Source organism: Stenella coeruleoalba, assembly GCF_951394435.1.
Source record: "Stenella coeruleoalba genome assembly, chromosome: 17".
In the NCBI taxonomy this organism is placed as follows: Eukaryota; Metazoa; Chordata; class Mammalia; order Artiodactyla; family Delphinidae; genus Stenella; species Stenella coeruleoalba.
Genome location: NC_137163.1, coordinates 32,240,629 through 32,258,163, shown reverse-complemented (window position 1 = coordinate 32,258,163; position 17,535 = coordinate 32,240,629). Strand labels below are relative to the sequence as shown.

At 31.6% G+C, this 17,535-nt stretch overlaps 1 protein-coding gene across 40 annotated transcripts in view; it reads left to right on the top strand.

The window, feature by feature from the left end:
- Nucleotides 1-17,535, top strand: part of RIMS2 (regulating synaptic membrane exocytosis 2) — a gene marked incomplete at its 5' end in the record, with an annotated part of 603,587 nt that overhangs the window by 377,052 nt on the left and 209,000 nt on the right. For 37 of the 40 annotated variants that reach the window (XM_079901300.1, XM_079901311.1, XM_079901281.1 and 34 more), the window contains 6 exons: nucleotides 1,315-1,445; nucleotides 6,070-6,241; nucleotides 8,319-8,472; nucleotides 12,410-12,478; nucleotides 14,706-14,862; nucleotides 16,495-16,611. In XM_079901300.1, coding sequence (XP_079757426.1) covers nucleotides 1,315-1,445; nucleotides 6,070-6,241; nucleotides 8,319-8,472; nucleotides 12,410-12,478; nucleotides 14,706-14,862; nucleotides 16,495-16,611 — 800 coding nt within the window. Of the gene's footprint in view, nucleotides 1-1,314; nucleotides 1,446-6,069; nucleotides 6,242-8,318; nucleotides 8,473-12,409; nucleotides 12,479-14,705; nucleotides 14,863-16,494; nucleotides 16,612-17,535 lie in introns of those variants that run through there. The other 3 variants (XM_079901319.1, XM_079901307.1, XM_079901306.1) reach the window with 3 other exon arrangements.

Genomic DNA, 17,535 nt, shown 5'->3' with positions numbered 1-17,535 from the left:
AAAAGTGTATAAATAATTTTATATACTCTTCTGGGCCATTAGTCTTCTGACTTAAAAGTCTTTCTCGGCCTCTCATTCTCTAAGATATGAAGTGAGGGACTCAACAAAGCCATGTTAGAATTGGAACTGAACTACTGATATATCATATATACATATATTTATTTGTATGATTTTTATGTAGATGGTCTATATTTATTTATATATCCTAGAGCCTGGCCCAGAGCTGACTGTCTGCTTTGGAGAAGAGAGGAAGGGACTGACATGAGATGTATATTTAAGTTTTTTAAACTACCGCAAACATTGTAAATCCAAGTTAAAAGAAAAAAATCAAACCATTGGATACACACACACACATACACACACACACATATACACATATAAAATGAAAAATACATATTACCTAAATAGAACTTTTTCCCAAATTCCAAATTTCCGATTCAATTTCAGTTTCAAGATAGTGGTCAGAGATGTGCTGAATTCTGAACCGAATGTGGATCAGAGCCATAGTCATCATAGATCCTGATATGGTAAAATCAACTAGCTAGGTGTGGGAGTGTGAGGTATGTGTGTGGGAGGTGACAATTATTAAGTCAAATGAATTCAGCAGCTGAATGTGAAGTTCTAATCCTTAATTATGGCACAGGCAAATTATTCTAATTTTCTCATCTCGAATTATAAAATATATGCTTATTATTCTGAGGATAAATACATTTGCTTCACAAACAAAAAAAAAGACTTTATGTCTGCGTAAGAAATTTTAAAAGACGAATTTATTACAGTTTTAAATACAAACTTAAGGAGCAGATTTACTAAAGCTTCTAGTAATTCCCAGTTACCTATAATTTTTGAAAGGTCTTTGCTGTGGTATAACATAAAACATTTGCTTAAAAATTCCCTATGAATGCCATATAAGGAACTTATCTATTCAATTCATTTTGAGCACTTATTCTGAACTCACTATTGTAGGGGAACCAAAATGAACTACCGTGATTCCTGCATAAAGGTAGACACAAAGCAATCCTATATAAAGTCCTTAGTTATGGTAGTGTAATTATTATGTGCATGTTAATAAGCTATCAAATTAGATTATAAAAAGTTCAAGTGATTTATCAATCAAACTAAAATATCTGAAATAATTTCTCTGTTCATTGAAGTTATTATAGCATATCCTTTTACCTTAACTGCAATTTACGAAGTGAAGTTTATATTCTGTGCTAATATTAGTGTAAGAGAATGGGGCAAAGATTGGGAATGTAAACGTTATGTTATATTAGTAAATGTTTAAACTGATAAATGAATATTTTTGCTTTTCAGATAAAACTATGGTTTGACAAGGTTGGTCACCAATTAATAGTTACAATTTTGGGAGCAAAGGATCTCCCTTCCAGGGAAGATGGGAGGCCAAGGAATCCTTATGTTAAAATTTACTTTCTTCCAGACAGAAGGTAGGGATATGAAACAAAAATAAATGTTCTTGAAAATAAATGAGAAACGTTAATAGCAGGAGGTGTTTTGATTCTGTATCATTTATTTTAAAATATCATGCCAGTTAGATACTTATGAAGTTTAATATAAGCATAATGATTCTTAAGAATCAAAATAGTGACAGTAAATACTTTGAGATTGTTTTAAAACCTATGTCAAATGTTTATAATATAGATTATTTTATTAAATATTTATTTTAGATTGTGTGGTTTACTTCTTAAATAATGTATTTTTTTTAAATCAAACTCATTAAAATTATGCTCCTTTAAGTCAATACATTTTTAACATAAACTACAGAGGCAGAAAGCTGGAAATGGTACTAAAGGATACTCATCATGTTCCTCTATAATTTTTACCTCCTTTTACTAAGATATTATTTCTCTATATTATGTAAAATTAGTGAATGTGCTTTATATTTCACCACCCATATCACCAAGGAATCTTTACCACTGGGCCTAGAATCAGCTACCTAAAGTGTCCTTTGCTTTGTGTCCATGCTAATCAACATACATGATATTGATCTATCCTGATTTAAATAGAGGAATCAGAATAGGAGAAATAGCTTTTCAAAAATCATATAATCGTTCTTAATTTCAGACACATACAAAATAGAAGAGATTATTCAATAAGCATCATAAAAAAAGAAAGAAGTAATGCACCAATTTCCCTTTCCCCAGCTCTTCTGCAACACTGGTTTTCAGGGCTGGGCTGTTCATTTTTCTCAGGTTGGAAGCAGCTGGGCACAGATGTGATCTTAAACATATTTATACACGTTTGGACCCTCTATTACTCAGTTCAAGTTAAAAGTCATCAGTGTTGAGTGCCAAAGTATCATCTGAAGAACAATTTCAACAAAGAAAATAAAGGAAAGGAAGTAGGCAATTAGCAAAGGTCTTACACTTTATTTGATATATATTTTGAAATAAAATTTGTAAAATGAATTAGAAAATATGCAAGGGTGCCATAGCCTCTTAAGCTATTAGAAGCTGTGCCATATAATTTTATCTTACAAAGTTGACTCGAAGGAGGTTGTTCTCTAACAACTTAGGTTGTCTTTTGGAGAGGGATACACTTTGAACTGCATGAGAAGAAGAGGATATGCAATAACTTAACTCAACTCCAGCTTAAACTTCAGTTGGATGACAGATGTCACAGCCATATTACCTACCATCCTGGATGGAGGCCAAGTCACTTGGCTTCTCAGAGCACAGTTTATTAGTCTAAGCATCCTTAGAATGCCATCATAAAAACTCGCAGAGGGCTTCCCTGGTGGCGCAGTGGTTGAGAGTCCGCCTGCCGATGCAGGGGACATGGGTTCGTGCCCCGGTCTGGGAAGATCCCACATGCCGCGGAGCGGCTGGGCCCATGAGCCATGGCCGTTGAGCCTGCGCATTCGGAGCCTGTGCTCCGCAACGGGAGAGGCCACAGCACTGAGAGGCCCGCGTACCGCAAAAAAAAAAACAAAACAAAAAGCAAAAAAAACTCGCAGAAAGTGCTGTGCTTTTATGCACACACATAACTTAAGTTTCTGCTTATTCAGACCTTTGAAGAAAAATGCTTGCTTTTCAAGATGATAAAAGTCTCTCAAATTTTTGTTTTTTGGTTGACTACTTGTGTTTAGTTTTATTTTTTATACCTCCGCTCACTTTCTAAGCAGATAGAGGTCAAATGGAAGGGAAAGTCCCTTCAAAGACTCCTTTATATTCCAGATGTAGGGTTTTTATCTTTTCTCAATAGCAAAGAATGTGAGAAACGTTTGGATATTTTTTTCTCAGGTTATTTCTCAGCTGAGTTTTCTTGACAGTTATCAGGAATTTGAAGAATATTTAGGCAAGTTTGTAGCTCACTTTATTGATAGAGTTGTGTCAGGGTTTTATCCTTAACAGAAAAAAGAATTCTCTGGTCAACTCAAACAGCTACATTATCATCTCGACTTTTTTTTTTTTTTCTGTTGATACAAGTTTTTACACATGAATAAAGGACTATTTGTGCTTCTGGTATGAGTTATTTCTTTTTTCTTGACAATTTCTTGTGAGAAAAACTACAGGTCCCAAGAAGCCCATGGATACCAAAATCTGCAATGCTCAAGTTGCTTATATAAAATGACATAGCTCTGCATCTGTGGATACTGAGGGCCAACTGTACTTGCCTAAGTAAACAGAAAAAACAGTTGATGCCTTTTTATTGTTAAGAATTCCTGGAGGGACAAGTGAGGCTACATAGAAGGAATTTAGTCTAGAATGTCAGTATGTCAGTTAAGCCATTCAAAACATTTATTTTCTATATAATATGCTAGGTACCCTAAAAAATAGCTAGGTATGCTCTAACACTTTTTTATATCTTTTTTTATATTGGTTGCCAGTCAAAATATATTTTTCCCTTCATTTTGAGTAAAAATATCAAGTCTTTGCATGCTGTTAAATCAAATGGAAAACAAAAGTACTGGTAACATGAAAATAAATAGAAAAAACTTTAGTTCGATTTTTAAAAAAATACTTTCTCAACATTTTAATGATGTTGTTAGAGATCAATTATCTATTTTATTATCCTTAGGCTGCTATTTAAAAATATCTCTATAGCATGCTTACTGATCTTAGTTTTTAAATAATTTTAGCAACCTTTCAGTATTTGACTTATACAGAATGATCTTATTTTGAAGGCTTTAGTTATACTTCTTGAAAAGAATAACTCATTTACTTTTTTTGTAATTTGCTGAAGATTAGGTAACTTTCCATGGTTATTTTCATGGATTGGTGCTTCAATACACACAAAATTGCCTTATTAAATTGTAATCATATAAGGTAGGTTAGTGAGGAACTTCAGAGATAATCTAGTCTCCCTCCTATCCAGGATTAGAAATCCCCCCCTAAAATAGTCATTCTTTGAGAACTTTTTTCACTCCTTAAGAGGAAGTCAAAGCTTATTCTTCTGTTTCCTTTCACGTTGCAGTATAAACCAATCTTGGATTAGATGGCAAGGTTCCCCCAAATGCTTTCTTCCTGACCTTGGTGGAAGGAATTTTATCTCTGACAGCGTTTCATAGTTCATTCTTTAATGGATAGAATATAAGTAGATGCTTTATAAATATTCGTTAAAATCTTAGAAGGAGGAAGTGACAAGAGTCATAAGTCATAGTCCTTGTCATTATTTCTCTTATTTAGGTATTTTTATTTGCAGTACCACTTCTTTTTCATAAATTTGAATGGAGATAAAATTTCCTACGTGGGTTTCCAAAGTTATTTTCCTATGGAGCCCTTAGAAATTAATAAAGATACATTGCTTTAAAATGGCTTTCTGCTACATTAAATATATATGCTTTGGAAACATACATGTTCTTGATTAAGTCAAATCTGTATTAAACATTAAGCTCTGTATTCACCTGGGAGAAGTTGCATACCCTCCCTAATTTGGAGGCACTCTGTCCCTTCTTAGTTCTCCCTGCTTCCTATTTCCCAACACTCTTAGAACTGTGCTGTGTTGAGAGAATTTGTAGAAGTTAATATGGTTCCACTTGGAGTTCACTGGCACTTCTCACTTCAAATAGGCTCTTCTAATAGCTTAACATTGCCGTCCTAGATGATTTTCTTCATTCCTATTCAGACACTGATCCTCTCTAATAAGCTAGAGTAGTGATCTCCAAGAAGAACGGATGTACCCAGGAGATGTATGAAACAATTCATTGGAGTTCATAAAGAAATACTTGAATTTTCATTTTCACCTATCTTTAATTCCTATTTTTGTATATTTACCAATGAATACAATATATTAGTACAATATAGTAATACGTACATATAATTTATAAAAATATGTGTATACAATGGAATGCATAATCAAAAGCATTCACTTGGTAGAAATATGAAGTCAAAAAAATGTATGAAAGCTTCTGAGTTGGAAGTTCTGTCTATCAGGATGGCCAGCTTGCATTTCCAGCCCAGATTATAGTGGCTGCCTCACACAGAAATAATTTTACTATGTCTTTAAAGACTTGATAGATGTCAAATGAGCAAGTATGTATTAATTATACATAAGTGTGTAACTTGATAAGATGTAATTACAATTGCTTATTAGCTAAACTATATGGATGTAAAGTTGTGAACATCGCAATTCACCAAACTTATTGTACAAGGGACTTCCGTTAGTTTAAGTGAATAGTATATTGGTTACAAATACTAAGTACAGTATTTGCATTTGCATATGTACAAATACTAAAAGTACTACTATATGTAACTAACAGGTTAATTTCCAATTTAAAGGTTTCCAATAGGGCAGTGTGTTAAAAAAAATTAGAGTTAAGATTCTTCAGTCTGGTTTTATTTAGAATTTGAGAAAGGTTAAGTTTTTAATTAACTATCATGGAAAATTTTCAGATTTATTGAAATATTTCTATTATTAAGTCATACTTATAAGGTGATATAATTATATACCTTATAAATTTTAATAGTAATTTTAAAGGTTACAGTATATTTAAGGTATGATAAATTTGTGGGAAAACTTCTTTCCTGAGAAATTTTAAATTAATAAATTTTAGGGCAAAAGTTAAAATGAAGATTTATATAAGCTCATATATTCTTATTTTTTTCATAGTGATAAAAACAAAAGAAGAACTAAAACAGTAAAGAAAACATTGGAACCCAAATGGAACCAAACATTCATTTATTCTCCAGTCCACCGAAGAGAATTTCGGGAACGAATGCTGGAGATTACCCTTTGGGATCAAGCTCGAGTTCGAGAGGAAGAAAGTGAATTCTTAGGAGAGGTATCTGGAACTATTTTAAAGCTTAGACTATTCATGTCATCCTGAATACTTTTGTTTATATGACTATCAGTAAAATATTATATTTTGAATAACTGAAACACCTAGACATAATTTAACAGAATGAATTTAGCTGCTGTTTTAAGAAAAAACTTATTGATGCCTCTATAGTACATGTATTTCAGTTTACTGAACCAATTTTACAACTAGTAATTAAATCATTTATTTATAGATCAGTTTTTCAGCCCTGTACTGTATCTGTAATGTGCTAGGGACTGAGGTATCAAAGGTCAATAAGGTATATTACTTTCTTCAAGGAATTTATAATCCACTGGGATACACACAAGTGAGTGAACAATTATAACATAGTATGGCAGATGCTCTTTCAGGGAAGTGCAGTAGGAATACATAATTGCTGTGCAGGGAAGGGGAAGTGGTCCATGGAAGGATCCACAGAGAAACTGGAATTTAGCATAGTCAAGGGAAGTAAAGTTCCTGCAGAGGGAATAACAAAATACTAGGGTTGCGGGGGTCTTGGACAACTGTATTGAAATGGGAAAAGAATGTGGTAAGAAATGAGTCTTGAGAGTTAAACATGACACCTTCATATATCATATTAAGAGTTTGGATATTATCCTGTAGATAATGGGAACAAATGACAGGTTTTAAAGAGACTAGCTTGATTGCATTTGTACTTGAGAAAAATATTTCTAGCTGTAATGTGGAGAATGAATTGGAGAGGGGCGGATGAGAGGCAGTTTTCCAGCTATTAACGTACTAAGAGAACTGCTTTCAGTTTTTTCAGTGTGGTTGGTTTTCCTGAGTAAATTAAATGTAATACCATGGGAAAAGCAACAATCCATAGAAATATTAAACTGAATGTTGTTAGCTAAGGAATCAAAGAGTGGTAAACCAGTTGGAAAGAAGGGTAACATAATGACTAGGAGCAGAGATTAGCGCCAGATGACTGGTTCTGCATTCCTGACACTACTACTTCCTGGCCTTGGTCCTTGAGCAAGTTATTTAATATATTTGTACTTTAGTTTCCTCTTCAATCAAGTGAGAATGATAGTAGTATGCAATTCAGGGTTAGAGTGAGAATTAAATGTGTGTGTGTGTGTGTGTGTGTGTGTGTGTGTGTGTGTGACCATTTGGAACACAGTGCTTATAATTTTGAAAATGACTAGGGAAAATTTAGGAAGAATGAAGAGTACCTTAGTTGTTTTACATTTTTACCTCCCATAGCTAATAGTGATTTATCATCATATAGCAGTTCTCATATACTTAAACCAGACACTGTCATATTTGCACATGACTTTAAAAGAAAATAAAAAGAATCATTTATTTCTATGGACTGATTTCCTTTGTAAATTTATTAGATATTCATATTATAACATGGTTCATATTGAAAATCCATTCTTTTTTTTTTCTTTCCTTTTCTGTTTTGAATCCTTAGCAGCATGATATGTTAAACAGAATTTTAAGTAAGACAGCCTTTGACTTATATTACGGCTCTTTCACTAACCAATAATGTGGGCTTAAACAAGTTTTTTAACCTTTTTCAGCCTTGGTATCCTTATTTGTAAAAGTTGAATAATAAGACCAACCTAGTAATTTTTTCCTGAGAATTAAGATAACATATGACATGGTTCTTAACACACAGTAAGCACTTCTAATTTGTTTTTAATCTCTCCATTTCAGAGTTTGTGAAGGTTAAATTAATGAATGTAAATGAAAATGTTTTTTAAACTGTAAAATGGCATATATATACCAGTTATTATTACAGACTTTTAGTAGTAAGTGCCATTTATGTAATGGCATATTTAACAGCCTGTAGCAGATAGGTGTTCAAGGGTCTACAAAATAAATGTCTTAGATATTCAAAGCCATTAACTCAATAAGAAGTTATATATACTTATCTCTTATTTAGTTATTGTCAAACATATGGGCAATTCTGCAGCATAACCTTGCTTTTGACCTAATAGCATTACTATTATAATTATCATTATTATAATGAAACCATTTAAGAGAATTTCTATATTATTGTCATAAGACAGTCCTTTGTCTCTTGGCTTTGTAGATTTTAATTGAATTAGAAACAGCCTTATTAGATGATGAACCACATTGGTACAAACTTCAGACCCACGATGTTTCTTCATTGCCACTTCCCCACCCTTCTCCATATATGCCACGACGACAACTACATGGAGAGAGCCCAACACGGAGGTTGCAAAGTAAGTTTTCAGTAAAATTTATTGTACCTTTATTGAATTATCTTGAATGATATATATGACATAGAATTTGAAGATACCATTATGGGTATTAACAGTCATCTGTTAGTATTTTCATAGCTTTTATTGAAGCTTTTAAATTGTTTGATACACTCAACTGTATACATGTAGTACTCACTCATCACAGTATGACACACAATGAAGCATAGTTATGTTTTAATTTTACCTCTTAGAATCTAAAATATAGGAATGAGATAGCTAACATAGTAGAATTTGGTGATGTACCTGTAGATATCTGAAATTATGATTTCCACTGTCATTAAGCCAAGTATTTTATGAATACGTAGGATAACAAGTATAGCATAGTGGTTGAAACCGTGACCATGAACATTACTCAGACAAACTTGAGTGTAAATATTAATCCTCTCACTTAAGAGTTGTATGGGGGCTTCCCTGGTGGTGCAGTGGTTGAGAGTCCGCCTGCCGATTCAGGGGACACGGGTTCGTGCCCCGGTCCGGGAAGATCCCACATGCCGCGGAGCAGCTGGGCCCATGAGCCATGGCCACTGAGCCTGCGCGTCCGGAGCCTGTGCTCCGCAGCAGGAGAGGCCACAACAGTGAGAGGCCCGCGTACCACAAAAAAATAATAATAATAAAATAAAATATACCCACAAAGGAAACACCAGACCATGGTAATTTTATAGATTAATTCTCTCAAAATTTCAAAGAACAGATTTTTTTTTTAATCTACACAAATTCTCCCAGAGAATAAAAAAGGACTAATTCTCAATATTTAGTTGGGCTAGTGTAACCTTGCTTCTAAACCAAAAGGTTAGTACAGGAAGGAAACAGGCCAGAATGAATTGTAAATAAAAATTGAAAATCCTTTATGAAATATCACTGAACTTATAAGAGACTTTCCTTGATCTTACAGAATGTAAATTCAGCAGATATCACTTTAAATGGATAAATATTAGAAAAATTCTATTTAAAATCAGAATTTAGAAAGAACTGTAAACTTTCTCTGTTTCTTTCCAGTATTATGCTTACTAGCATAGAAAGACAGGAAAAAGAAAGAAAAAAGGCATTAGGACTGGGAAGTAAATTGTCTCCATAGAAAAATTCCAGTTAAACCATAATAAATTTATTAGAAGTAAAGAAAAAAAGAGACTTTAACAAGATGGTTGATTAACATTATTTTACAATAAAATTGCATTTCTGTTTATGAGCAATTAGGTTAGAAAACATAATTTTAACAGTATTTCTAATAGCAATAGAAATGATAAGATACAAAGGATAAATCCAACAAATGTGGAAAATTTGAGTGACTGAAGTTAAAAATTTCATAGAGAGATCTTAAAGAAAACTTAAATGAAGAGAATGCCATGTTCATGGCTAGTAAAACAATGCTGTAAAATATGCCATTTCCCCCTGAATTGATGTATTGATTCAATGCATTTCAAATCAAAGTCCCTATAGGATGTTTTTGTGCAGTTTGATAACCTGAATCTAAAATTTAAATGGAAGAGCAAAGGAGAAATATCAAATATATGAATAATTAGGTAAACGATTTGCTTTTCAATATATAACATTGTAATAACAAAGACAGTGAGTTACTGGTTTATAGATAGACAGCCTGTACAAGGAAAAAGAAGTAGAGCACCAAACAGATCCTAGCAGATAGAATACATTTATTTATAGCAGAAGTGACATTGCAGATCATTGTGGAAAGATAGAATGATTAAATAAACAATGCTGAGATACGTGTTATCCATATAGAAAGTGAAGTTGCCTCCATATCTCATGCCGTACAGAAACTTAGTTCAAGATGGATAGGATATAAATGCACAGAGCAAAATTTTTAAACTTTCAGAAGGAAATAAGGGTATCTCTGTGCTTGTATAAAAGCTCAGGAAATTTCTTAAAGAAATTTTAAAATTTCTTCTCTTTAAAAGAGAAGATTGATCCATTCAGTGACATTAAACTTAATTACTTGATTTCATCAGAATGTGACAAGATCCACATAGAACATAACTGCAATATATTTAGCCTCTATAGGATTAATATCAAAATAGGTCAAGACTTCCATCAGGAAAGTAATCAAGATTCTGAAAGGCAGTAGCATTTACAAACCACATATATACCTCACCTCCCACTCTCACCCGCACCCTCACACACAAGAGGGCTCATAAAGGCTGATAAAATGAACTTCATCTTTTGCTGGTGTCATTCTTATTTTACATTAAAGGCAGATCTGATCCTTGATCAATATGAAAAGCACGTAATCTTTATGCTCTGTACTGCACCTGGCACATTAAACTAATCATTGCTTTGTCCTTGATCATTTACAAGGTGAAATCTTGTTACAAGCTGAGCAATTCTTAAGTCTCCTCAATAGCCTCATCTGTGTTATCCCTCCTTTCTCCCAAGTTCATTTAGAATGTATGTCCTAATTCTATAAATCCTTTTGTGAGCATTCTGTTGGGATGTTGTCAGATAATGTAGTTTCCATATTAACTGGTGCTATAAGAGCCTCAGATTCAATTGGGTCCAAAACTTTATGACATATGGATTTGGAAGGAAAATAGTAGTGAGTACACTCAGTGGGACGACATGACCAAAAATGATAGGTATTACCTAATCATTAAAAGGAGAAAAACAAGAACTGCAGTTCCTGGCAAAAAAGAAAGACTCCCTCTCCCAAGAAGGCAGGGATTACAACAAAATATAGAGAGAGTATTTCTAAGGGGAGGTTGCAAATGTTGGAGGGCATTCCTAGAACATTTTAATTATTGCTATTTTATGCAACATGAACTTTCAGTGTTTTATAAACCTTACAGGAAAGTATTTATTTTCTGATAACAGAGTTTAGTCTATGTAATGAGTAATGAATTATGTAAGTAGACGGACAAAACAAGTTCTCTTTTGAAATAGCAACACTGTCTTCATTTATCATTAAATATTTTCTGATACCAAAGAAGGGAAAAATGCTTTAAATAAAAGTTTCTCTTATGTAAGGTGTGCCTATTCCTGTAGGCACACCTCCATGTAGGTGTTTTCTCCATGTAGGAGAAAAGATAGATTAAAAAACAAATTATAACATGTTTATTTATATATGTGATATATGTCATCATTAAGTGTGAGGACAGTCTGCTTTAGCCATCAAAGCTCTACTTAATTCAATTTAATGTTATTTTTGCCATAGCATGATTAACGTTTTAAAGTTTTGTTATAGATTTGTGTTGTAAGGAAAACAGACACAGGGCTCTTGAATTATAGTAATTATTATTGTTCTGTCTTATGTTGTTTCTTAGAAAACATAACACAGTTCACAATGTGTAAGTCAGTTTGTGGATGACTTATTTCTCGTATTTTTCTCAAAGCAACAGAAAACAACTAAAGTAATAGTAAGGGAAGGACATTTAAGATGTCTTAAATTATGCTTCCTCTCCATGAGTGTGAAAAATAAAGATTGAAGAATTGGGTATATTTAATTCATTAGTCATGCATATTAGAAAAAGACACATGAATGACTTTGAATATAACATTGTTTGTATTTTGAAGTTTACTAGATTTAAATGCCTTTGTCTAAAAGCATCTAAAACTGACCTGATTGAGCTATTTTTGACTCGGCTTTTTGTCCAATAGATTTTATCAATCAGCATCAAATCACTAACATGTATTATTTAATATTTAATATTATTTCAGGCTTTAATCCTTTTAGGAACTTTATCTTATACATTTCAAAAATAATACCCTCACATAATGAAATATATGTAAAAACAGGTGTTTGTAAGGTCAAAATGACTTTTCTTCTCTCTCTCTTTTTTTTATTCTCAAGTATTCCATTCAAAATCCTTTCATTTGTTTTTCAGGTTGGTGAAGGTTTTTTTCCTTAAATGATCAGCAATTTTAATTATTGCTATTGTTTGCTTCATAGGGTCTAAGAGAATAAGTGATAGTGAAGTCTCTGACTATGACTGCGATGATGGAATTGGTGTAGTATCAGGTAAGAATTTCAGAATTATTTTATAGTGATAATAAGGAAGTGTGACTCATCATTATTTACCAGTAAATATGTAAATAGATAGATAAATATAATGAGGTACAAAGGACTTGCCTCTTTATGCCCCCTCCCCTGAAACAGCCTATGGCAGTTTAAACTGAATAATTCTAGTTGCTGGAATACCTGTACCAGTTCTTAGATTGAATATTCTATTGAAAGATGTCTCATAAGTAATACCAATTTTCTATTTTCAAACTACTAAGTAATAAGGATTTCACTATAAATTTGAGAAGTTATATAACTGAAACTTCTTTATACTTCACTAACTGTGAAAAAAATCTTTCTAACATCACTAACATACCCAAGTATGTCAAATATTTGAATCCACTTTTTGAAATTGTTTTCAATGTTGTTATGTGGATTAGTATCAGGTGCAGCTACATTTTGAAATTATGGTATTGTGGTTTAAAATATTGCCTCATTTATGGTTAGAAATTTATCTGATGATTTAATATTATAGGTAAGTAGCTATTTTTTAATAAATTCTGGCAAAATTTTTATATATATTATACTCAAAATATTATAAAAATGTTTGATTCTTCTTCTTCTTAATTAGCTCAGCAAATTTCATAAGCATAACTAATTTTATCATGAACAAAATATGTTTTATTGTATGTAAGACGTGCTGCAGTTGCATCAGTGACTGATAGTTTTTGTTGGACAGTTTTTGATAGAATATGAGTCAGTTTGCATGCTACCAGTGTACTACTTTTAAAAAACCCAATGACTATCTTTTAGTCTTTATTTTTTGCACTAAGGGTTAACAATATATTAATTCACTAAGACTGCAAAAATATTTTTCATGTTTTATGGTTTGTGAATTAAACCTTAAAAAGTCATATTTCTCATGATCTCTTGCTTGGAGATCGTTAGCAGTTTTTTCCTGCTTGTGTTCTAGTCCTTTAATTGACTTTTCAACTTCTTCTCTTTATTAAATATCTAGCCACATCAGATTTTTTCCACCCAAAATATTTTCCTTCAGGTCATTAAAGCTCTTTATCTTGATGCCATTTTTGGCATATCTCAATTCTTTTATTTTCTACTTCCAGGATGACAAAAAAATGATCATGTTATTATGTTTCCATTCTGTTAAAGGAACTGTATCTTTTGAAAAAAAACTTTTCAGGAATCATTCATTATTTTGGTTAATACTCTCTGGAAAAATTTTTGTTGTTACAGAATAGTATTTCACAAACCTACACAATTCAAAGTGTTTACCCTGGGTTCATTACTTTTTACTACCATGAAACATCATGGTTTCTTGTCTCAATGTTGTTATTAATTTTTTTACTATATAGTGAATCATTTAATAATCCATTGAGGAAAAAAGACTGCTGTAATATCCTATATGTTGTTATTTTGAAATCCAGTGTAATTTTTGAGACATGGTTTTTTCATCATATACCATATTTTAATAATGCATTTGAAAGATAACATTTCAAAAACTACAGTACCATAGTCCTGATTTTGATGTTTATAAAAAGGATATGGAGATAACTTCAAATGCTTGGAATATATCAGAATTCACATATTTACTTCAAATGGTATTCAGAGTGCTTTCTAATATTGTTTATTTCTTAAAGAAATAACTATAGAGTATAGAAATTAGAAACTTTTTGTCAAGGTAATCATTTTATCTATTTATTTATTTTATTTTTTTAAATAGATCTTTATTGGAGTATAATTGCTTCACAATACTGTGTTAGTTTCTGTTGTACAACAAAGTGAATCAGCCATATGCATACATATATCCCCATATCCCCTCCCACTTTTTTTTTTTTTTTAACATCTTTATTGGAGCCTCCCTCCTTTATAATTGTTGAGAATTATTTGAAGCTCTTCTAGGTCAATGAAGAAATGAAAATGTTTTTAGAATAAACTTGAATCTTTTACTGAAGATTATTAACTGTGTAAAAAAGTTTTACTCTACCTAGCATAGGGCCTTGGACATAGTAGCTCTCTAAATATTTGAATATTTGTCTTTCCTTTTCAATTTAAGTGTTTATAAATTATTATTTTATCTTACTGTTATGCTTTATTCATTATGCTTTACATTTAGTATATTCAGAGCTTTTCAACTTCACTAACATTTTATGTTTTTTCAGTGAAATACAAAATACAAGAGATCTTAGTGTATAGAGAACTATAATCTTAATATTTCCACCTTTAGATTATCGACACAATGGTCGAGATCTTCAAAGCTCAACATTGTCAGTGCCAGAACAAGTAATGTCATCAAACTATTGTTCACCATCAGGGTCTCCTCACCGAGTGGATGTTATAGGAAGGACTAGATCTTGGTCACCCAGTGTCCCTCCTCCACAGAGGTAAGACAGCATAACATTTTATTTGTAAGATGATATTATAAGCCTATTTATCGTAAAATATTATTGGAAATTTTCAAAGATAATAAATTCTTGTAGAAAAAAGTTACTTAGGGAAAAACATACCTGCTATCAATAGCTTATATAATGAGAGTAAGATGAAATATAGGCTACTTTGTAACTTTAGATGACCTATATATAATTTTATAGTTATAGTTATAAAGAAGATCCAACTTCCAGTCTCATATATATATTGAGCAGATCTAGTTAGACTGAACTAATTATACTCATGAATGATATAGATATTGATAATTTAAGGAATTGGAAAAAAGAACATTTGATGGAGCTATACAATTAAGAACAATCATGAGAAGACTAAAAAGGAATGCATGGGCAGTGGGAAGAATTGCTTGGAAAATCTGCAACTCCAAGTCTTATGCTTAGTGGAAAACTCTGATCAATCCAGTTAAGTACAGAAAGCCTTAATGGAGTAAGAACCATGGAAATAATGTGTTTCCTAACAGGAAATATGTGCATAATTTCACATTTTATATACTTGCAATGTTTAAGGAAATTTGAACTCTTAGAATGACAGCCTTATAACACTTATTTTAAATGAGTAATTGAGTTAGTTTTAGGCATTTAGACTTAGAATTTTAAATTGTAATCTTAATTTTATACATGGTATTGGATTATTTAAGAGAAAAGTTTTATTATATTTATAAATTTAACAACTTATAAGGATATTAAGGACTTTAAAAGTGTTAATTTAGACAATTAATTGAAGAGAAAATCTAATATGTTAAGTTAACAAACATAGTTTAAAATGTTTGAAGATGTTGAATTAACTAAATTTATAAATGGGACTAAAATTATTAAAAGTCTTCTGAAAAGTAATTGTTTAAATGTGGTAGGCCTATCAGTAGAGTAATAAGATTTGTAATCTGAAATTTAAAGTGCAAGAGAGAAAGAGATTTTGAATTTGTAGCTTTAATAAATTAAGTCCTTTCTTGTTAAAAAAAAAAAAGAATGCTTGACTTTTACCAGGGAAAAAGTATTTGAACATGCCAATAGAAAATTGGCATGGGTTTTAGATTAGATTCACCTGCACATAATAGAAAGCCCGTAATAACAGGAGCTTATGTAAAAGGTTTATTCCATCATGAAAAAGAAGTATATAAGTAGACAATCCAGGCCAAGAATGGCAGCTTAAAAAAATAGTCATTAATCAATTCTAAAGACATCAGTTTAGATTTTAAAAGAAATAGCAATTAATATCCCTAAAATAAGATCCACCAATATATTGTCTATAAGCAACATGCTGAACTCATTTTCACCATACAAATCTATTCCTCCTCCTGTGTTACATATATCGCTATCACTACTATACACCTGGGAGTCATCCATTCATAGTTTTGATAATCCTTATCTCCATCCCCACTGATATTAGCTTACTTTTATGTTATACCTCTGTTATAGCAGCAATCTCCTATTAGTTAAAACAAAACAAAAACCTTGGACTTGACATTACAGTGATTTTTGTCTTTTTCTACTATCTTTATTAATAAACTTTGTTTCTTAGTATAATATGTGACTATGGTCTATTAAGATATTTAATGGATATTGCTATTTCAGTCGGAATGTGGAACAGGGACTTCGAGGGACACGCTCTACTACGGGACATTATAATACAATTAGCCGAATGGATAGACATCGTGTCATGGATGACCATTATTCTCCAGATAGAGACAGGTAAATATGATCAAATACTATTAGAGCTTATTATAATTGCTGCCTTCAGGAAGAAGGTATTACCATAAAATATTTTCATCCTGAACTTGGGTATTTCTTATCTTAGTTTCTAAAACCATATGCTTCCTTTACAATACCTACATTGATTCTTGTGATTGCCACATCATTAAAAAAAATTAAAGAAACAAAAATAACCTTTTGTTTGGTAAGAAAAAAAATTCATTTTGCTCTTTCAATTTTGGTACTTTGTTAAATCAAACCAGTTAAGTTAGTGAATTTGCACATGAGGTTATATTGTTAATCATGAGGAAAACAAGATGTTTTATTATTTTTACCGTATCATAACCAATTATCATATAGAAAAATACTTTCATGAGACAACAGATTTAAAGTCTTTTACATTCATCTGGGAAATAAGTGTGACTTTTTTTATATAAAAGTGTTAAGACAAGTTTGGTTTGTTTAGGAAACAGACACAAAAACTGATTCATGAAGAGGTTTTTCCTCATGGCTTTCAGTAAACCTTTTAAGCAACTTAAAGAATCATGCTTGTCAGCTGCTGTACTTGAGAGACTTCTCTGAATTTGCTCTATTAAATGTGATATACTTAGAAGTAATATGCTATGTTTCAATACATACGTTAATTACTACTAATTTTTTTAAGTTAAGCAAATTGGTTAACCCTCTAATTCATGGTTTGGTTACATATAAAATAGAAAATGCTATGATATATCCCCAAAACTATTAAGAGGATTTAAGATAAAGATTAGGATAGAAAGCTTAAATTACTATTCAGAGAATATTATGATGAAATAACACGGGAACTCAGAATTCTCTTTGTATGCATCCTAAACTAATTTTAGTAAAAACACTTGTGGGTTTTCAATCAATTGATATGAAAATTTGCTGTCAATATTTATATAT